Source organism: Bufo bufo, chromosome 7, assembly GCF_905171765.1.
Source record: "Bufo bufo chromosome 7, aBufBuf1.1, whole genome shotgun sequence".
NCBI lineage: Eukaryota > Metazoa > Chordata > Amphibia > Anura > Bufonidae > Bufo > Bufo bufo.
The window spans coordinates 224,951,911-224,974,539 of record NC_053395.1 but is presented as its reverse complement, the minus strand read 5'-3'; the positions used below and the strand labels follow the sequence as shown (position 1 = coordinate 224,974,539).

The window sequence follows — 22,629 nt, the reverse complement described above, 5'->3', positions numbered from 1 at the left end:
ACATGAAAGATTTCATCACCCTTCTCATCCATAACAGTGCAAGAGCAGAAGCAATGGGATTTTCTAAATGGGTAAAGCCAGCAGTTTTAAAGCAACACAGATCAAAAATAACACTTTGGATTTTTGTTGTTGTTGTTGTTGTTGTTGTCAGGAGTAATACAAAGCTTTCAAGAAAGGACGCGTCACTCAGAGAACATTCATAAATTGCATCTTCCAAGGAAAATGAATGAACATCTATCAAGAGTCCCGAAGGCCACACTGGGCGTTGGGTTCAGTCAACGTCTTTTTTTGCAAAGTCCACATAATAACTCTTTGTCTTGCATTTTCCATATAGAGATTAAAAGGCAGCAAATTAAGGAATGCCAAGTGTAACAATCAGCAATTCCACTTAATGATACTGGTGCCAGTCACTTAATATCGAAACACGGTGACTTGACCACATGGAAAACTGAATTATAGAATTTTTTCTTTTAAACGTCCCACTCAGTCTCAACATCATCAATCTAAAGACATTCATATCAATTAAACATCCATCTCCATTTTGCTCTTCGGTCCATACCAATAGCCCATCCGGCAGTGTGGTATAATTGTATACTTCTGTTCCTTTTTGAAACAAGTGGTAGATTCCATGAGGCTTGTCACCATGTTGGTCTGGTCTTCTCAAGCTTCCTGGCTTTTTTTTTTATATAGTTCTCTCTTTGTTCCACCATTTAAAAAAAAACTAACAAATTCAGCATGAAGTGTCTCAAAAACTTCCCTATGGCTTTGTAAGACTTAGAAAAGTGGTATCTAAAGCCTTCATTTATTTAAAGCTCGAGTCGTTTGACCTTCTCGGAACTCACAAGCCAGCAGGTGACCGTCTCTGACTCGAGGAGGAACTGGGAGAAGATAGACTCAATGAAACAAAAAGTTGCAACTTATAGCTTATCTTTTTCAACAAACTATTGAAACGTCATCAAGAAAAAACAAAACAAAAACAAAAACAGCACCAATATCTACTTTAGTGCCCGATCGCCCTTTAATAAGTGAAAAGGAACCTGGACCAGCGGGTGAAGCCTTCAACAAGAAGCTGATAAAATGGGCAATTTGAAAATGGGCAAAAAATAGTTGGCAAGATGCTTTGGCAGAAGAAGGGGAGAGGTCAGGACACAGTTTAACAATCTCTTGCTACTACAGGAATAGAAGCAAAAAAAAAAATATATATTTATAGTTATAAATTAAAAAAAGTCACAGTTTTTTTATGCAAATAAGGCATGGGATCTACTACTGGAAGGTAAAAAGCACTAAAAGAACCTGGAAGGATTCTCTACAGACCCAGCTGTGATCAAATATGTAAGTGATTTTTAAGTTTTTTAATGGCACAAAATGCAAAGAGGGTCTTTGTGAAGAGTAAACTGGCACCAGGAGTCACCTATTCCATGCACGGTGTGACACTGAGTCTTACTACGAACAGATAGCAATGCTTTACATATGGAGTGCATTTTCACAAGTGTCCTGTGCCCGTCAAAAAAATAAAAAATAAAAAATAAATGAAAGTAACAGGTTAGCATTTTCTAGAGCTTCAGTCCGCGAAAAACCAGCCAGAATATCACCTCCTCATCAATTATCTTTTGCCACTAGTGACGTGGTTGAGATGCAAGATACCTGCTGGTTGTCTGTAGATAATGACTAATTGGTCATCCCTCATAAATCATTTTGGTGGTACAAGCCCATCGGGTTATAGGCAATAGAGTACAAGAACCATACTGAAAAAAATATTTGTGTGAAGGTACAGGTTTCAAAAATAATCTACATGTGCTTGGACTTAGTCAAAACCAACAGCGTGAAGCCAGCGTGAGCTTACGGGACCTTTCCCCATTGTCAAAAATAAAGCAAAAAAATAAAAATAAAAGCAACAGAGCATCTTCCACGGCCGGGCCGGCTCAGACCATCTATCTCTACTCTAGAAAAACGTTTCGCTTCTCTGTTACCTCAAGCTTTACACTGTGTTTCGTACATAGACATTCTCCTTTCCTCAGTTTCTTCATCATTGTCTTTTTTTTATAGATATCTTCCAAAGCTTTCAAGATTTTTTATTTGTTTGCTATCGCCGATGAGATGAGGAAAATAAAATCAAATCAAAAAAGGAGAGATCCTTGTGGACATCCCAAGACAAAAGTAACAAAAAAAAACCACAAGTGATCACGTCCATCCAGCCATAGGAGGTCAACGACCGGGGAATCATTCAATGTTGCTACTGTCGAAGCTGTGGCATTGCAGGTCACCAGTGGCATAGTCACTACCTGGAAGCTTAAGTCCATACTTGTCTACACACCAGCAGATTCCACGTTTACGGCCTCTGGAGGGTTTGCACTGTAAGAAGGAAAAACAACGTTTCAATGTATGAACACAGGAGTCTGCCAGCGTGTTCAATGTGTTCATGTAGTACCCGGCTCTTTCTACTATCATTATATGACATCCCACTGGCTACTATATTAAACAGTATTAAAATAGTATACAACTACTATAATACTGCCTCCTATGTACAAGAATATAACTACTATAATACTGCCTCCTATGTACAAGAATATAACTACTATAATACTGCCTGCTATGTACAAGAATATAACTACTATAATACTGCCTCCTATGTACAAGAATATAACTACTATAATACTGCCTCCTATGTACAAGGATATAACTACTATAATACTGCCTCCTATGTACAAGGATATAACTACTATAATACTGCCTCCTATGTACAAGAATATAACTACTATAATACTGCCTCCTATTTACAAGAATATAACTACTATAATACTGCCTCCTATGTACAAGAATATAACTACTATAATGCTGCTCCTATGTACAAGAATATAACTACTATAATACTCCTCCTATGTACAAGAATATAACTACTATAATACTGCTCCTATGTACAAGAATATAACTACTATAATACTGCCTCCTATGTACAAGAATATAACTACTATAATACTGCCTCCTATGTACAAGAATATAACTACTATAATACTGCTCCTATGTGCAAGAATATAACTACTATAATACTGCCTCCTATGTACAAGAATATAACTACTATAATACTGCCTCCTATGTACAAGAATATAACTACTATAATACTGCCTCCTATGTACAAGAATATAACTACTATAATACTGCTCCTATGTACAAGAATATAACTACTATAATACTGCCTCCTGTGCACAAGAATATAACTACTATAATACTGCCTCCTATGTACAGGAATATAACTACTATAATACTGCCTCCTATGTACAAGAATATAACTACTATAATACTGCCTCCTATGTACAAGAATATAACTACTATAATACTGCTCCTATGTACAAGAATATAACTACTATAATACTGCCTCCTATGTACAAGGATATAACTACTATAATACTGCCTCCTATGTACAAGAATATAACTACTATAATACTGCTCCTATTGTAGGAATGAGCAAGGGTCCGTCGTTGACGGAAGGTATGTGTCACGAGGTTCCTGGCCTCGGTGGAGTAAGAGCCAGTTTTCATGTGTCAGCAGCAGTTGCTGTTTGACACCTAGCTATTTAGTATAGCTGTATAGCTGATCCGGGACGGTTCTTACTCTGAGTAGTCAAAGTGCTAGGTGGGTGACTACTCCCCACGTTCCAGGTTGGGTCTTGACTGGCCTATAAAAAAAAACAGCCGGCAGTGTCAGCTGGGTGTGATTACCTCTCTCTGACGGAGGAGCGCTGGCAATCGCTGGATTGGAATCTGAGCCGTGTACTAGGCTGGAGGCCTGAGTTTGGGAGGTATGCTCTGTCTTGAGTAATGCCGATCGGGTGTGAACTAACACCTACGATAACAGGTGACTGTGTTGCTGTATGAACTGTCTAGGTGTGAACGAACACCAAAACTGCAAATGGACTGTCACAATGTTTTGTTGCCATAAGTGTGAATAAAACACTAAAGTTTTTTGAATTACAAACTGGTCTTTGCCTCTATACTGCGTCCGCTTGTCTGTCTACCAGAGCGAATCCCCACACTATGTACAAGAATAAAGGTACTATAATACTGCTCCTATGTACAAGAATATAACTACTATAATACTGCTCCTATGTACAATAATATAACTACTATAATACTGCTCCCATGTACAAGAATATAACTACTATAATACTGCCTCCTATATACAAGAATATAACTACTATAATACTGCTCCTATGTACAAGAATATAACTACTATAATACTGCTCCTATGTACAAGAATATAACTACTATAATACTGCTCCTATGTACAAGAATATAACTACTATAATACTGCTCCTATGTACAAGAATATAACTACTATAATACTGCTACTATGTACAAGAATATAACTACTATAATACTGCTACTATGTACAAGAATATAACTACTATAATACTGCTACTATGTATAAGAATATAACTACTATAATACTACCTCCTATGTACAAGAATATAACTACTATAATACTGCCTCCTATGTACAAGAATATAACTACTATAATACTACTCCTATGTATAAGGATATAACTACTATAATACTGCCTCCTATGTACAAGAATATATCTACTATAATACTGCCTCCTATGTACAAGAATATAACTACTATAATACTGCTCCTATGTACAAGAATATAACTACTATAATACTACTCCTATGTATAAGGATATAACTACTATAATACTACTCCTATGTATAAGGATATAACTACTATAATACTGCTCCTATGTACAAGAATATAACTACTATAATACTGCTCCTATGTACAAGAATATAACTACTATAATACTACTCCTATGTATAAGGATATAACTACTATAATACTACTCCTATGTATAAGGATATAACCACTTACAGAAAAGGTTTATCTTTGCTACATTTTATGAACTGAATATTTTAATGCCTTACTTGTTTTCTCTTGAAGAATCCTTTCCGATCACAGTTGGGGATATAGAAAGCTCTGGGGTACACACGATGAGACACTTTCATGTCTTGCATGACAGTTTCCATTTGTCTACGGCAGGGACCCTGGAAGGAAGGCGGACTATTAGAGAGTGCAGCAAACAGAGTAGACGTAGTACAGTTGATGATCATTTATATGTTGGGCACTCATCTTTATCCAAAGAGTTCACCACACATGGTGAGACCTGTGGACAGGTAGATGTCTCCTTATCCACTGGCTGTCCTTGGTCAGCAGCACTCACCAGTTCAGACTCTATGTTGTACTCAGGAGAGGAGATGGTCTGGGCCTTGTTCTCCACTGGTACAATCCTTGCGGCTGACTGCTTCTTCCACTGATATGTGTTCAGGGCTCTGACTTTCTGCTCAGAGACTGCAGGTACTACTTTACGGGGATTTTGCTTTGGGTGGTAATGGTCGTCGGTGTCTGAAGTAGTCGGACCTTCCTCTCTTGATTCCCGCTCTGTAAGAAAAATGGAGTAAAGAGTCATGATTAGAGGTTTTATAGCATATAGACCCATAGCATCGTAAAAAGTTAGATAAACAGATATCAATATCTAGTCATGCTGTGAGACCAACTGGAGGAGGACACATGGTAGACTAATAGTCTACTAGTATCTGGTTGTTTTGGTTTTTGACCACTTTTCAGACCCCTCTCTGTAATCTAGATTAGAGAGACGACATGTAAGAATGTCCCCTGAATCTTCCTTGTCAAACTACTTGCAAGCTTGGCTGCCCGGCTGACCACAGCTTTTCCCTCAGAATCAGCAGCCGTTTGCTCGCTGATCCAGTCTCAAAATGATAGGGGTTATCTTGAATGCTTTACGTTAGTTTGTTGATTGATCAAAACAACCACATTAAAAGGAAATCCTTTAGTTAATACATTGATACTTCGTATCAGATACATCAGTCTTTCTTACCTCCCCATATGGGGAGCTCACGATCTAACTTTCCCACAAGTGTGCGATTCAGGGTCAACTTCTTGAAAGTTGGATAGTCTTGTAACACAAGTTTATAAACTTTGAAAGGAAACCCCAACATACTTAGGGGAAAATATAGAAACCCTGAAGCGTCCAGTGACCTGACTGGACTGAAAGCCCCGCACTGCATTACATCATCTCTAGGCAGAAAAAAAATGTAATAAAAAAACAGCAGCCGATGTTGATACCACTAGAGGATCAAACAAAAAATGGATGGTAGGACAGCACCACTTACTTGAAAGCATTCAAAAAAACTTTGCGGCGGTGCTCGTGGCGTCGGGTCTCGGCCTCAGAGACCCCCAAATTACCAGTGAAGAAAAAGAAGGTCACGGCACTCCAGAAGCAAGTTCAATGTTCTTTAATCCACCAAATGTTCAGCAGCAACGTTTCGACAATAGTCTTTATCAAGCTACATACAAGACTATTGTCGAAACGTTGCTGCTGAACATTTGGTGGATTAAAGAACATTGAACTTGCTTCTGGAGTGCCGTGACCTTCTTTTTCTTCACTGATACCACTAGAGGGAGACAAATCCTAACAGTTCACACAACTCGCCCTCGCCCTCCGCACTGTATACACCCTTTGTCTCAACTTTCTGCATTTTTCCCTTCCTCCAGTCCTTTTAGTTTTTGGGAAAGTTAACTCATTGGGGAGAATCACAAATGCAGGAACATTCTGAAAACCATCTACAGCAGGTTGTGGGCCACAGACAATCGCTCATAGGATACTAGAGCTGAAGATATTCCTTTAGGTCTCACATCCTATCATTTTAGAGGTCATAAAATTACAAGACTTTGCCACACTGTCCCCCTTAATGCAACTGTGTGTTTTCTTCAACCTCCATACTCCAACGCTCTTTGACAACAATAGTGCATCCTTTCATTGAACCTGTTGCCAAGACTTACTTGACTTCCATATGAGCAGCTGATAGGATCTACCCAATAGATGCAACCACTATAAAGGCCACTTAATAAAGAGCACCTGCCAGCATGTTCAACTCAGGCATGCTCCCTGGTAGGGTTGCTCCTGTTAATTCAAATGATACCAGTCTTTTGAAAATCCGTTGTGGGGTTCCCAAGATATAGACTTATTCTAGATACAAGTGCAGGATTCAGTGCAACAAAGGGCGGGGCCTGGCACCGCGGTGCACCTCAGCTGGCCACGCCCTTTGGTGCACTAAAGCCCTCATTTGTATTAAGAGTAGAAGTCTTTTTCTCAGGAACGCCAAAACTGATTTTTCCAAGACAGGTATCATTTTAAATCAGCAGATTCAACTCTACCAGGCAATATCTCTGGTTTAATAGGCTTGACCCTGCTGACAAGCGCCCTTTAAGCCCACCACAGGAAGCTCAATTTTCCTTCCAACTACAAATGACCAAGAAGGGAGGATTTGTTGAGGACTTCCAACATTTGACACACATTGACACAGAATTGTTGGAAAAGATACATTTCCTTAAGAGTTGTTCTATTTTGTGAATTAGCCACCTGAGCACCGCAGGACCTCCGGTGGAGTCCAAAAGTCCAGCAGAAGTCATCCCCATTTGTACCCATCAGGTAAGCCATTCAGGAATGTGAAAAAAGTGGAAGAACCCCCATAGGAGCGGTAAATGGAGGCCATGTTGGTGGTCATCCAAATTTCTAAGAAAATGGTTGACTAGAATCTTTAATTAGAAGACTAGTCAATCATTCATACTTAAAAGGAGTACAGCACAATAAAAAAAAAAGTCTATTAACTGCATCACACCTGTCCATGGGTTGGATCTGGTACTGCCGCTCAGAGCCACTGAAGTAACACCTCACTCAACCTGTGGTCAAGGGTAGCGCTACTTTAGATAGAAAACAGCCATGCTTTCCTAAGACAACCCCTTTAATAATGTCAGGAGCCAGGAAGAATATCCGCAATGCTAGTTAAAGCCAAGAAGAAGAAAAAAAGAAAGCCTAAGACTAGCGTCTCAAGGTGTCGACTAAAGCCAAATCTCCACCGTCATCTTTTAAAACAATATTTAAAGATTGGATTTAGAGTCTCAGCTGCTAGACCGGTATTCCCATCGTCAACTATAGACCCCCTCCGGACTTTCCATTCTCCTGTCACCATGACCTCGCGGTCAGCTATTCAATACTTTCTGAAAAGGCCGATGACATTCACACAGCCCCTTAAGTATCCAATTCTGCATCGCTACCCCCAACCACAAAGCCAAGCGAAAACAAAACACAATTACGGCCGCTCCATAGACCTGTAGGCATTAAGGTCCATTGTTTACACGGGGTCTGGGGTTTAGGACGGTGAATGGTGCAGAAGCCGCTGTAATGAAGATGACACTTGAGAAGGGAATGTTTGAGTAAACATCGGTCTGCATTCCCTCATGTCCACCTGGACTCCTCAGACAAGTCATCACAGCTGCTGCCCACAGGCCGGACATCTGCTCATCAGTCTGCAGCTACCTGCCTATGAAACGCGTGGGACTCCCCCATACACATGCATGCTCAGCTTCTGCAAGCATGTATCTTCAATGGCAAGAGAAAAGACACCTATTATATATTCAGTATAGTGGGCAGACTAGATGGGCCAAATGGTTCTTATCGGCCGACACATTCTATGTTTCCATTATCTTCTGCCATAACAAAAGGATCAGATGTTAAACTTCTCCGATCCTCCTTTTTCTCTGACATCATCTGTCGGGGAGCCCCCATACATATTTAATAGTCAGCCGATCCTGCTGCTTTTGATTGGTGGGAGGTTCTAGAGATCAGATAACTGCGATTTATTGGAAAACTTCTTTAACGAGGCCGATTTCTGCTGGACCGGTCGACCTTCTCATGCATATTAGACTATCATCCAAGGTTTTTTCGGCAGATGGGTCAGAGAAAAAGGTTTGGACATTTCACCATGCCTGATACTTTTGCTTTCTGGGGAGATAACTTACCACCAGAAGTGTCTGGCAGTGACTTACCCCCCTTTCTTTATTCAAAACACTTGCATGCTCTGTCAAACTGAGCATGCACATGTATGGAAGAGTCAGAAGGTGGGGAGCGTTCAGTCGAAAGCTATGGAACTAACAGGGACGTTCCAGCATTCAATGAACTGCAGCTTTCCAGTGATTTAGTGGGTAAAGATGCCTATGCGTTTCAGATCCTGCAGTCATAGTAAAATGTTGCAATTTCTCTTGGATTTTTAAATGGGTGCCGAAACTTTGCTGCCAGTTGTATCTCGTGCTTCTCTGCACTTCTGTGCGCGTGGAGAACTAGATGCAGACTCCTCTATACACTATTGAATGTGCATTCAGGCAGGACTCTACATTGGCGGCAACCAGGATTATGAAGTAGCAGAAATCTTTGGATCGCAAGTAGCATGTGAACCCAACCCAAGCCTTGCCAATCGTTTCTATATATTTCAATATCCGGTCCTAAGGATCTGATATAAAGACACATTTGTTTAGCTCTCCACAAACTCTGGAGCTCCTGCCAGTTGCATCCTGCCTGGATTTCCATCCTTCCCATTGGTTTACCTTGATTTCAGAACCATACCCATAAATCCCGGCTGACGTTGGAGCGGTGCATTCACTTTGGGATGTTCTCTCCCTGTTTTATATTTGAGAACACTCCAGATTCCTTCTCTGAGGATCACAAACCCTTTAGTTTCCAGGGGGACTGCAGGGCCCTGGATTTATGACACCTCTGGGAGAGAATGGGTGAAACCACAGTTGGTCCTCTATTACACAACCGTGACCCCGAACAGAGACAAGTAACCTTGTTACACGTGCAGCCATGAGGCACACAATCCCCCCTTGTTCAGGACCTGGCCTCCATGCGCAATTACGTGTTGAAAAGCATGGACTGTTTGAGACATACAGGATTTGTCTAGCTTTACATGGGAGTCAGAGTAATAGCCTGTGTGTTCTGGCTTCTAACCAGTCCCGAGCCTCCATTTGTAGGATCGCAGCGCTGCTGAGCACCCCCCTTACTACACTATTTTTTTTAAAGTAGGAGGGAGTCACTTGGGCCAGACGCTCTCTAGAAAACCAAAGCACTTTAGGAAATCCTTAACCCTAGTGCTTCATTCCCTTTGAATCAAGTCCTGGATACTAGGCACGTAACGTTATGGCCAAGTGGATTTACAGATGTAGCTCAGCCATCTTCTTAGTGTTTTTAAGGGTGGTTCCATTCAGTGACTTTTAAAATACATTATTCTGTCATATCAAAGGGGATGGCCAACATAGATGGTGAAATCTAGAATGTGGCCAAATGGCCCATACAAAAAGCTCTGCTACATCTTAAGCTTTGGTTGTTCTAACCAGATGTTAAGGGGACCGATTCAAGGTTGCATACACCATGGAGATGCTGTGGGGTGCAGCTCAGGATTTCTCATCCTGCCGTCAGTGGAAAGTATGAAGACATGCAAGTTCCTCTCCCTCTCCATACGTACTGCAATGCTAGCAAACAAGAAATGAGAATTTGGTAAGTGTCACTCTGTCCTATCCTTCGAGTAATAGTAAGGATTAAGGGTATACAAACTGTGGCGTCCAAACACGTGGGGCTCAATAGCCACATAATTTTGAGGGCAACACCCCAGTTGTACCTGCAGAATTGTTAGGCCATTGTCCATCACATGTGCATGGGGTTTTGGCCAGTACTAGATGATGCTCTGTTTGGATTTTATTTTAAGGTTGCTTCCCTGCTGCCCTTAGTCTGATAATTCTCCAAGTAAAAGGGAAAGTTTGTGTTCTTCCATAAAGAACTTCCAAAAACGTTCTCAACCTTCAAAAGCTCTTGACCCGGTCCTTGCCTGGCTAACCTACGATGTTTGGTTCTCCTGGTCTCATGATGTCTACGTAAGGTGCAGCCAAAAGTCCACAGATAGTAATGGACTCCTATCTACCATATCTTTGATCTCCTGTAGAATTAAGCAAGGAAACCTAAAGACCATGCTGGTTCCAAAGTAGCAACATTTGCTCCATGTTCTATCCTGGCCAAGTTCACTTAGTGGCAAGATGAGGACAAAAAAAGTCAAGTATCCATCACTCATCTCACCACTTGAGAAGACTCAAGGCAAGAAAGTCAATCATAAAATGTGGTGCATTGGAGGCAAAATGTATCATATCTATGAAATATCAGGAGACAGAAGAGACAAAACAACAAATTCTGACATCTACAGACAGCAGGCTGCTCTGTGCTGGAACAAAGGACGTGAACGAAGCCTAAAACAAAGGGTTCTCCTGAAGACAACACCAGTTCAGCTAGATGACGACAGAAAAGTTGCACAATATTTTTTGTAATAAAAGTCGCACTGTGACACGCATCATGCTGCGACTCAGACACGACAGTCGCCACAAATCCATCCAAAAAATGCAGCGCAGCATTGGTGCAACATATGTCCTAATGTAGTTGAACCCTTTTTGTCGCCTTAGCTTCGAGATCTTAATTTCTCCAAACTAAATATTGACATGGCTCCCAATGGGGTTGTAACATGTGGGTCAACTCCATGGAAGCATCATCAGTGTTTAAGCTGGCCACACAGTTTCAAGAACTAAGCTCATCCAGCTAAAGGCTATCCCTAAGGAACTTCCCATATCTACATGACTGATCACAAAAACACATTATAGGGTTGGCTGGTCTTGCCTAAACTGATGGGTTTGGCAAACATAATCCTAACATATATGGTCACCTTTAGACCTGATGTGTATAGGAGATGTGAGGTCCAAAAAAGCTAAATAGGAGCTTTTAAGGGTACAGTACAGTACACGTTGCTTCCTTTGCTGGCTTGATGAATTTTTCCATCACATTATAGACTACTCATTTCCATGGTTACGTCCACCCTGCAATCCATTAGTCTAAACTGTGGAAGCGCACATAGGCTGGTGCTTTTTCTTAAAATGTGCAAGCACGTCCACCACTGCTGGATTGCAAGGTGGTCATAACCCTCTGGAAACGAGCCGTGTAGAATGTGATGGAAAAATGAATCCAGCCAGCAAAAGAGGCAATATGGAGAATCACAATACATTAGTAAGTGCCTTGCATTAACTTTCTCTACCTGATAAATGATATTTGCTAAAGTGAGAGAATCCCTTTAAAATGTTCCACAGGTTTAACCTTGCATTTTTCGATGGATTTTGTTGTACAAAGTATTAAATTAAAGTTTTCTGCAACAATGTATCCAACAGTTAAGTGTGGAGTTAAAGATTGCAACATCTGCATCCTTAGAATGCTGGGAACCTTTGTTGTAGCTCACAGAACCCACCAACATTATCTTTCATCTTGTTCTTATGAGGGCTCAAGAGTTTCATCAGATGTGGTTGGGGGCCACACTACTGTCTAAGAGGAGCAGAGGACACGCACCCTCAGAACTTTGCATTTGATACCTTTGCCATTACATTGCTCTATGGAGCTCGCATCACCTTAAATCTTGTGACTCTCCAATAAAATAAAGCTCAGGACTAATATATATATCCCCCCCCCACCACCCCCCTTGAGTTAACTTGCAGATGTTCCCTGGCAGGAAGGAGTTTGCACAGAGTCCCCCTCTCGGTGCACTAGATTACCAGTGCAGTTTTTAAATAGCCTGTGTGACAGCTCGGGGGTCAGGTCACTGGGATGAAATCAAATAGACTCATCTCTGTATGTCGAATTTCACCATGGATATCAGCTGTGGAAACATGACCTCTAGGATCTGAGAGGCTCTCAAACAAAATCAGGCCTCAATTGTCTTCTCTGCATACACACCTGCTGCAGCTCAGCCCCCTCCACCCCCATCAACAAACACCCGCACTCTCATGACCGCCATCCTGCAGCATAAGCAATAAGCTGTCAGGCTATTTATTGCCCCAGGAGCCCAGGGATCTCCAGTGAAAACCATTCCCTTCACGCAGAGCAGGTGCAAGAACCTGGAGCTCCTCAGCCGCCGGACCAGTCTGTTAAAGAAATAGTCCGATAGTCACATCGCTTTATAACCGTATCCATGGGGTATATATATACTGCGAATCCGGCTCTGTAGATGGCACTGTACACAGGGGGCGGATTGGGAACTTAAAGTGGCCCTGGAAAAAAAAAAAAAATGAAAAGTGGCCCCCGTGTTGTAGGTGGGTTCCCACTGACAGAAGACGGGCCAAAACAAGCAGAATACCGCCCCGGACAGTAATACCAGTTGAGTTCAGGAGGGCAGCTGTGGCTGTTGAGCATCAGATCATTATGTACCTGGCCTGCGGCCATCAAGAAGGCTTGGTCATCGGCCCACCAGGAAATTTCCCTGTAGGGTCTATGGCCAATCCGCCCCTGACTGTACACAATGCCCCCTACGGGCACTAAGGCCCAGGAGCTGCAAACCCCAGACCATTTTCTGAAAATTTCAATGAATGATTTTAAAAAGGGAGCCTATCCCGTTGGACCCCCCAAGGGAGCAGGTTCTAGAGCAGGAGGAGCTGAGTAGATTGATATATAGCTTTCTGGGAAAAGATTCAGTAAAGCACAAAAATTTCAGCTCATTCTCGGCTATCCGTGATTGACAGCTCTCTGTATGCACAGTCATAGAAGGAAGGCTGTCAATCACTGACAGGACCGCCTCCTGGACTACAAAGCCCAGAATGAGCAGAGATGTAAACGTATATGTAAATTACAAGTTTTACTGAATCTTTCCCATGAAACTGCGCATCAATCTGCTCAGCTCCTCCTGCTCTATAGTATACTGCCGGTAGCTTTCACTGCAGGTTCCCAATAAAGGGGTTGAAGCTTCTACTTTAGACTTCTTCCCATTGGCTTAAATCAGGAGTCTCACAGTTTTTATTTGATTTATGAAAATCAAGTTATTGCCATTGCAGCTGGGGGGCGCCATTGCATGGAAGCTTATGGAAATAATACGCGGCCAGTAGTGGTGGAAAGTGGTACTGCAAGTAATCTGCGTGCAATTTTAGGAAAAATAAATAAATCAGAATTCTGCAAAAATCTTAGATCTTTTCAATCTGGCCCTTTATATAGCCATATAGTGTAATATCCTGAGGAGCAGCTTTTAACATGCCTACTGGAATTCATGCCTGGCCAGGACATCCAGGGGTTAAATAGCACAGCCCAGTTTCCTCTTTGGAACTTAGCTCATTATCATTTTCTTTCCTGACGCAGCAGTTTCTGCACCTCCGCCAGCCCCCTCTCCCCACACCTCATTCTTTCAAGGAATAAAAAAGAAAAAAAAAGAAAAAAAAAAGAAAAGAAAAAAGGCTAGTCTGCAGACTGTTGAGCCTCCACGCCGTTCCCCTATTTAATGCAACCAAAACAGGTGTTGGCTCCCCTTATATTCTGCAGACAATAGTGGTGACCCACCCCCCCCCCCCCCCCCTCCACCTCACCAGCTGATCCTGGATTCTAGGGAAGCACATGGCCAGGTCTTGTAGACAGTAGTCATGCAATGTCCACATTGCATCACCATACTATCCATAATTCATACCACAGACAGTATGGGCGGAGGTAGAATAATGAGGAACTATCCCTTTAAGAGATAAAATGTGACCTCTCTGTGGCTAATGGTTATGTATCAAGAGGATATGACTCCATAATATAGTACCAGAGGTCAAGTTATGGAAAATCTGTACATACAATATTCATGCTATTAATACCGCCATACAGCTATGGTAGAGAAGGGGTTAATAACAAAAATACAACAATGAAGATCCAAAAGGAAAAAAAAAAAAAAACAGGTTAAACGCCTTCTGTGTAATCTTCCCATCAAATCTTCAGTTTTGGCAAGAACTTGACTAATCCTTGATTACTGATACAAAGTATGAGCTCCAGGCGATATTTTGTGTTATTCAATACAAGCTTATACTACCACAAGAAAAAGAAGAATATAGGAAAGAAAGTGGATCCCGGTGTGTGGAGAACCTGGACGAGATCACCTGTAATCCAGGATCCAAGAACCGACAGCCTGCTATAATACATACCGAGACATGAAAGGTCATCAGATAGGGGGTGACAGTATAGTAGTTATATTCCTGTACATAGGAGGCAGTATTATAGTAGTTATATTCTTGTACATAGGAGGCAGTATTATAGTAGTTATATCCTTGTACATAGGAGGCAGTATTATAGTAGTTATATTCTTGTACATAGGAGTAGTATTATAGTAGCTATATTCTTGTACATAGGAGGCAGTATTATAGTAGCTATATTCTTGTACATAGGAGGCAGTATTATAGTAGTTATATTCTTGTACATAGGAGGCAGTATTATAGTAGTTATATTCCTGTACATAGGAGGCAGTATTATAGTAGTTATATTCCTGTACATAGGAGCAGTATTATAGTAGTTATATTCTTGTACATAGGAGGTATTATTATAGTAGTTATATTATTGTACATAGGAGGCAGTATTATAGTAGTTATATTATTGTACATAGGAGCAGTATAATAGTAGTTATATTCTTGTACATAGGAGGCAGTATTATAGTGGTTATATTCTTGTACATAGGAGCAGTATTATAGTAGTTATATTCCTGTACATAGGAGGCAGTATTATAGTAGTTATATTTTTGTACATAGGAGCAGTATTATAGTAGTTATATTCTTGTACATAGGAGCAGTATTATAGTAGTTATATACTTGTACATAGGAGCAGTATTATAGTAGTTATATTCTTGTACATAGGAGGCAGTATTATAGTAGTTATATTCTTGTACATAGGAGCAGTATTATAGTAGTTATATACTTGTACATAGGAGCAGTATTATAGTAGTTATATTATTGTACATAGGAGGCAGTATTATAGTAGTTATATTCTTGTACACAGGAGCAGTATTATAGTAGTTATATTCTTGTACACAGGAGCAGTATTATAGTAGTTATAATCTTGTACATCTGTTTTTTTTTTTTACAGTTGATGCCATATTTGTAAAAAGACCTTTCCTGAAAACAATTTTAGCCAATCAATGCTGGATTATAAAATTCATAACCAGCTCTATAATTTAAACCCAGAAAAATGTCCTGAAGACTGACAACAAGAAATAAATGTATCACTTTGCTTTGGGGAACTCAGCTGCAGCACTGCCCCTAGTGGCGAGACTGCATAATGCAGGAGAATTGTTCCAAAGTGTAGAACAAACTACTGGACTATTTATGCACATGAACAATTCACCTACCAAGCTGCAGTAATAGGTGCGCCCTTTAAAGAAATAAACAGCAGTTTACATGTTACAAAGCCAAGTCGACCATGTAATAAGAAACAGGCTACATGTCCAGTCCTGTGAATAATACAATACACAATGGCGGGATGTGAGACAGACCTGAGAGTTGTCAGCATTATCCCTGACTGATACTATTCTGCTTTTTATTATAAATACAGAGTTACATAAGCAATTCTGTGCCAGCTATACCTAGCAAGAATTGCCGGGCTTCGCAGGGCGGGCTGCCAGCAATAACGTAGGTGGAACACTTGTAGCTGAGAGGAGTAACCCTTTAATTACTGTGCAACCACATGTTGCCTACCAATAGTAGAGAAAATGTATCTGCAGCATCAGGGGCGGACTGGGAACTTAAAGTGGCCCTGGAAAGAAAACTAAAAGTGGCCCTGTTTTGTAGTCAGGTCGAGACTGATGGAAGGCAGGGCCAGCAATACCATATGGTGGCAGATAAAACCGACCCAACAGAGCCAAATACCACAGTGCATCACAAAATACTGCGGCCAACAGCGCAAAATACATCCCCAATAACTTCCACTGCGGCCGTGAGGAGGGCCCAGGAGGCTCCCTGGTCATCGGCCCACCGGGAAATTTCCCTGTAAGGTCTATGGCCAATACGCCCCCGTGCAGCATGTATATAATGGGGGTCATTCACAAAGTCTGGCTTTTTACACCAGCATTTGTTTCCCTTTTGCGTTGGCAGGGGATGCATCTCATCATAAATTAGGGGCATCCTCCTCCTGTCCTGAAAACTGCTTCATTCTCTGAGGGCAGTACTTTTTTGGCTACTTTTATGCCAGTAAATTTGCTGGGGCCGATGGCGCGGTCCCAGCCCCCGACACACCCTCGTCACTCCCTCTCAAGTGGCAAGGATGGAGTAAAAAGCCCGGACGACACAATACTTTCATCATTTAAAGAGTGACAAAAAGGGGTCTTTTGCCAAAAACTGGCATCGGCATGTTAGTAGATGACCCCCAATATGTATCGATTCAGTTAGAGATCACCAATGTGCTGTACAGAGAATGCATTATATATAAAGGGAAGTATAATGGAACATTGTTACCCTCCCTCCTGCACAGTAACAAGGGCAAAGAAATAAAAATGAAAACAATGTTGCAGTCGCACCCACCATATCACCTAAAATCTGTTTTTGGACCCAAATCTCTACTGCTGTGGGACAGAGGGCCCATATCAGGTAGGTCCAGCCATTGGGCACCTCTTGGCTTTGCAGAGGTCTTTGTTATTGGGGCGGGGGATTGAGGAACATGGGTTTGCAGTAGGTTGGACACTTCCAGTAAGTATCATGAGCCAATTTTGATGGGGCGGGGACCCACACAGTAGATGATTCCTAGGCAAGGACCCCGATAGGCGTGGACCCTCCTTTCCTCCAGGGGTGCTGACAGTCCAGAAATGGGACTTCTCCCATTAACAGCTTATTATTAACCAATTCTATGCCCCCTCTTCATGAACCAAGATTTTTATTTTTTTTCGTCACCAAAATGGTCACTGACCCTTGGCAATGACAGGTTGGCTATGGAATGCATACGCTTTGAGCGACCAGCATTCCACAGTTCTGAGGTTTATGGTCACAAAGAGTTAATCTAAGTCCATCACCCCAGGGACTGGAATGATTATTAGCACTGTGTAAAAGTCTGACAAATTAATCATGTGCAAGTGGTGACAGCGGTGAACACTCCCTTCATTCTGACAGACAGTTAAACATTGCTAAAAAAAAGTCGTCGTCCCCCCCCCCAAAAAAAAAAAACACATTCTCAGTCTTTGCATTTTGGGAATGGGGGAACAACATGCGAGCTAATGCTGCAAACTGGGAGCCATTCACCATCAGCAGACATCTACAATGCAAATATGAAGCATGCAAAGCAAAGTGATGTCATTACCTGGGGGGGGGGGGGGGATTAACCCTTCAACCTCCCAGAGGGGACAGTACATGGAGCAACAGAAGGGGGCGGGGGGCACCCTGGGAGATACTGCTACCTCATGAACTGGAGGAAGGGGGAGGTTACAGGCTGGTATCTGTATGGACACCATTGCAACAAAAATAAATAAATAAATCTAAAGCAGTGACTTGATTGACAGCTGTCAATCATTGCAGCCCAGCTAAACACACAACCATGATTGACAGATCTGATAGTGCTGAGACCAAAAAAAAAAAAACAGAAGAACCCAACAGCCCAGGTAAGAAATCCAGGTGCACTTACCTATTTTGACCTGGTCCCTGTAGATCTTCTCATTGAGGCAGACCCCCCTACCATGGAGTAGGGCATGCAGTGGCTTTTCTTCCCCTTGCTTAGGAAGACACCGGAGCCCCCCAGCACAGCGCTCTGTGTAGACCCCACAGGACTGTCCCTCCGCCAGGGCACAGGTCATGCAGCAGCCACAGCCTGGCTCCTTCACCAGCTCGCAGCCCACAGGGGTCGGTGGGCACATGGACATTGCCTTCTCATCACAAGGCTCACAGTGCACAAAAGAGCCCAGACACTGGCAAAGCCCAAGGCACAGGGTCAGGATGAAGCAGGCAGACAGGATCATTGTATAGGAGATCTGGGGGTACAAAGTGCTCAAAATACAGAAAATAGGGGGGGGGGGGGGGGGGGGGTGTCCCTGCAAAATAATCCAAAAACAAAACAAAACAGCAATGGCAACCACCAGCAATGCAGTCCCTTCACTGGCACAACATAGGGATGCACTGTAATATTGTGTGCAAAAAAGAAATAAAAAAATGCAAACTGCTCACACCCAGGTGGCTGCTGCTGTCCCCATACACGAAGCAACAAGCACTGGGATAATACCTGTTGCTGCAGCCAAATCTATGGTACAACCGGTTAGAAAAAGCAAATGTATGTGTTCTAGATGGTGAGCTTCTCTCCTTGTGTTTCATGCACAGTAATCCAGTAATATTGCTGCAGAAAAAAGTGTCCTGCAAATCCTGAAAAATTCCTGAAATCCTGCAAAAAAAATACAATAAAAATAAAATATAGATAGAAAGAGAGAAAAGCCTTTATCTTTTGCTAAACCTGCAGCCTGAATAAATCTTTACTGGGCAGAGGATTCCCCAAAAACGTGAGCAAAAAGGGGAGAAAAAAAAAATGCGAAAAAGTCAGAAGAAGGAAAAATAGTTTGTAAATCTCCCAACAGTTGTACCCTGCAGAACTTTCTAAAGAGACTGATTACTGAGAAGCAAGCTGTCTTTTAAATAGACTTCTCCTGGCTGCCTGCCAGCCTTAAACTGCAATTCGATATCAGGACAGCCAGGCTGAATAGCTGCCAGTAACCAGGCAATATAGTGGAGCATAATATGACCAGGTCTCTCATTGTGGATTAACCCCTTCTCCCCTGCAGCCAACAATGAGACTACAGGCTGCTGCTGCTGGAAGACTTCAAGATCTTTAACTTCTCATTCTTTTGACCACCATATTTCTCAGACCCCCCCTTCCTGGAGTCTCTTTTTTCTTTTTAATGTCTCTTTACTTAAGGGTGGAATTAAAGTTTCTTAGAAATCACAGAACTGTTTTATGGGAGCAGAAAGTTTATTCCCCCCTTTCCTAAACTTGGAAATCCTGAGTGCAATGTGTTTTCCCCCCTCAGCAAAGGAATGTGAACATGTGGACTGGGTGGTGGGAAGGGGTTAACTCCAGGCAGAGCTGTGCAGGTTTCATTGTGCAGAGCTGCAACGTTTTGTTTTATTTGTTTCTTTTTTCCGTCTGTGCTTTTTTCTTACTTTGTATCCATTTGTTTTGCCTTCTGCAGTTGCTATTGCTCTGGGGGGGCAGAAGGGGTTAAAAAAAAAAATCCCTTGTGATAAGCATTCCCATAGCCGGTGGGCATCTGAAAATAGTCCCTTAATGTAGCATTATTGGCAGAGGTGCTGGGCAAGGTGAAAAGTACTGGGCTGGCAGTAAAAAGATAATGCACAGAGCAGGGTGCCAATTTAGGTGGAGGAATTAGCCCAAGTCCTTTTATGTGGATCTGCTGCTCAGTTACAAGACATAAGGCTCCTTATTCCTGAGGTTATTAAAAACATGGTGCAGCAAGTTCCAGAAATGAAGCAGGTTTGCTCTTAGGGCTGGGGGTGACTTTGACAAGTGAGTCTGACAGACCCCTGGAAGAAGGAGCTTGCACACGGCAGCCGCACAGTCACTTAGTATCAACGCTGCGCCACACTAAACAATGGGCAGATACCCCCGCCATGGTCCTGGGTTCTGGACAATGATGCTTTGTGGCAACAGGGGCAATTGCTGGCTCTTTCCTCTCTAAGGCCCCTTGCAGACGAATGCGTTGCGAATGCGTTCAGTGAAAAAATGCGCGATTTCGCGTTCAGTTGTTGAGTTTTTATCGCGCGGGTGCAATGTGATTTAATGCGTTTTGATAAAAAAACGGAATGTTTACAAATAACATCTTTCAGCAACCATCCGTGAAAAACGCATCGCATCCGCACTTGCTTGCAGAAGATGCGATGAGATTTTTTACGCAGCTCCATTCACTTCTATGGGGCCAGCGCTGCGTGAAAATCGCAGAATATAGAGCATGCTGCGATTTTCACACAACGCACAAGTGATGCGTGAAAACCAACGCGCGTGTGCACAGCCCCATTGAAATGAACGGGTCCGGATTCCGTGGGGGGCGCAATGTGTTCGCATCACGGATTGCACCCGCGCGGAATACTCGCTCGGGCCTTATTCCACTTATTGCCATGTGGAGGGTGGGCAGAAACAACCACGTGAGTGACCGTCCGTCCATAAACCAAGGGGAGCCCAAAATAATGGACTTTCTCTTTATAGGGGCTAAGAATAGTGACCCATCACTGTGACCGGTTCTGTCCAATATCACAACCCAAATGAAGGACTCCCTTAGAGCTACAGATCGTCCTGGGGCTGGGAGACCTTCATCCATTGCCCAGTCTGCAAACTAAGGGTACTTTCACACTAGCGGCGGGGGAGTCCGGCAGGCTGTTCCGGCGGGTGCATGCGGTGCTTTTAGTCCGGCTGCCTCTCGGCGTGTGCGCTGCCGTGCTGCCGCCGTAACTCCGCCCCCGCCCCCATTATGGTCAATGGGAACAGAGCGGCAGTCTGGGGGCACACATGAACTAGCGGCAGGACGGATCCGACAGGTTGTTCACCTGCCGGAACAGCCTGCCGGACTCCCCTGCCGCAAGTGTGAAACTAGCCTAAGCTCTACGCCTCTAGCGATGGCATCATTCACATTTCCGTTTTTCACAGACGTGTGTTATCTGCATTTTCCATGGACCGCACATGTGCCAATTGATTTACACATCAGTGGTGGGTCAGTAGAGGGAGGGCTCATGCCCACGAACGTAAGAGCTCCGTGCCTGCAAACAGTAGTCCGCAATGCATGAGCACTGGCCAAGTGCTGTGAACCTATCGACATGAATGGGTCAGCGATTCACAAAATACGGCCAAAGATAGGACGAAGGCACAGACCCGAAAGTCCATGGAAGCGATGTGTGTTACTTCCGATCCGTGCTTTCCGCTCCGTAAAAGATAGGACACGTCCTATCTTTGGTCATATCTTGCGTATCGCAGACCTAAGTAAGTGGCCGTTTGCGGTCTGCAATATGGACCTGCACAGCTTGGGTGGGTATTGTGGATTGTACATGCCCATTGAAATCTATGGATGAAAAAACACTGACGCAACACGAGCGGCATCCGAGTTCTGTCAGTGTTTCATGGACCATTGGCAGGAGATTCTCAGGAAATTAATTTTCCGCCTAGCAAATGTCCGTGGAATACGGAGGACATACAGAGGGCTAAAAACATACGCATGGACAAAACACGGATCCTTCATGGAGGAAACACAGATTTTCCATGGGCGTCAAACAGGGAAATGTGAACAAGGCCTAAGGTCCATCCACCAAAATGGAAGGAGCTATAAACAGATGGTCCCCAGTTCTGTCGTTTTTTTTTTTTTTTTACAAGTCTGTTTCTCAGCGCTTCGTTTCTTTTCTGTTTTTTTTTTTTAATTCTCATTTATTAGGTTAGTGTCCCTTTAAAATACACCTGTCAGGAGCAGACAGATGCACTTAAAGTAATGGACATCTGTACGGCTTTGCTAAATTAGGCTAGGACAATAAGTCGCGCGACGCATAGGGCGCAACTACACTGCAACATGTGTCGCACGACAATTTTTATAATGATAGTCTACGGTCTCGCACTATGAGATCCGACATGCTGCGACCGCGGCTCGACAGTCGCAGGAAAATCCATCTAGAATCAGCATGTCGCAGCGCGACACCATAGACTACCATTATAAAAATTGTCGTGCGACATTGGTGCGACAAATGTCGTTGTGTAGCGGGGTGGGGGGACAGCCCACAGGACACTCGGGGGTCATTCACTCACAGCACTACTCCAATTTTTGTGACTTTTTAAATGCCTGTGAGACAATATTTTGGTGCTTTTAAGCCGAGTGGAGGGGGCAAAGTGGGGTCCGGACTGGGGCGACATTCTGTAACACCTAAATGTATGATGTGAGTACAATAGGATTGTGTT

The 22,629-nt window shown here is 42.8% G+C and overlaps 1 protein-coding gene across 1 annotated transcript; it reads right to left on the bottom strand.

Annotated features, from left to right (window-relative positions):
- Nucleotides 1-1,340: 1,340 nt before the first annotated feature.
- IGFBP5 (insulin like growth factor binding protein 5) lies at nt 1,341-19,264 on the bottom strand. Its single transcript, XM_040441084.1, has 4 exons — nt 18,322-19,264; nt 5,215-5,432; nt 4,919-5,038; nt 1,341-2,352 (listed from the first exon to the last, which is right to left on the bottom strand). The coding sequence occupies exons 1-4, from the start codon at nt 18,650-18,652 to the stop codon at nt 2,221-2,223; spliced, it is 801 nt and encodes a 266-aa protein (XP_040297018.1). The 5' UTR covers nt 18,653-19,264; the 3' UTR covers nt 1,341-2,220.
- Between the last annotated feature and the right edge of the window lie 3,365 nt (nt 19,265-22,629).

What these genes read in the sequence shown, in the direction of transcription:
- IGFBP5 (XM_040441084.1), bottom strand. Translation starts at nt 18,652, where the DNA reads ATGATCCTGTCTGCCTGCTTCATCCTGACCCTGTGCCTTGGGCTTTGC. An exon ending in CAGGGACCAGGTCAAAATAG is followed by an intron (nt 5,433 to 18,321) that starts GTAAGTGCACCT and finishes TTTTTCTTACAG; the next exon opens with AGCGGGAATCAAGAGAGGAA. An exon ending in GATTCTTCAAGAGAAAACAA is followed by an intron (nt 2,353 to 4,918) that starts GTAAGGCATTAA and finishes TCCTTCTTACAG; the next exon opens with TGCAAACCCTCCAGAGGCCG.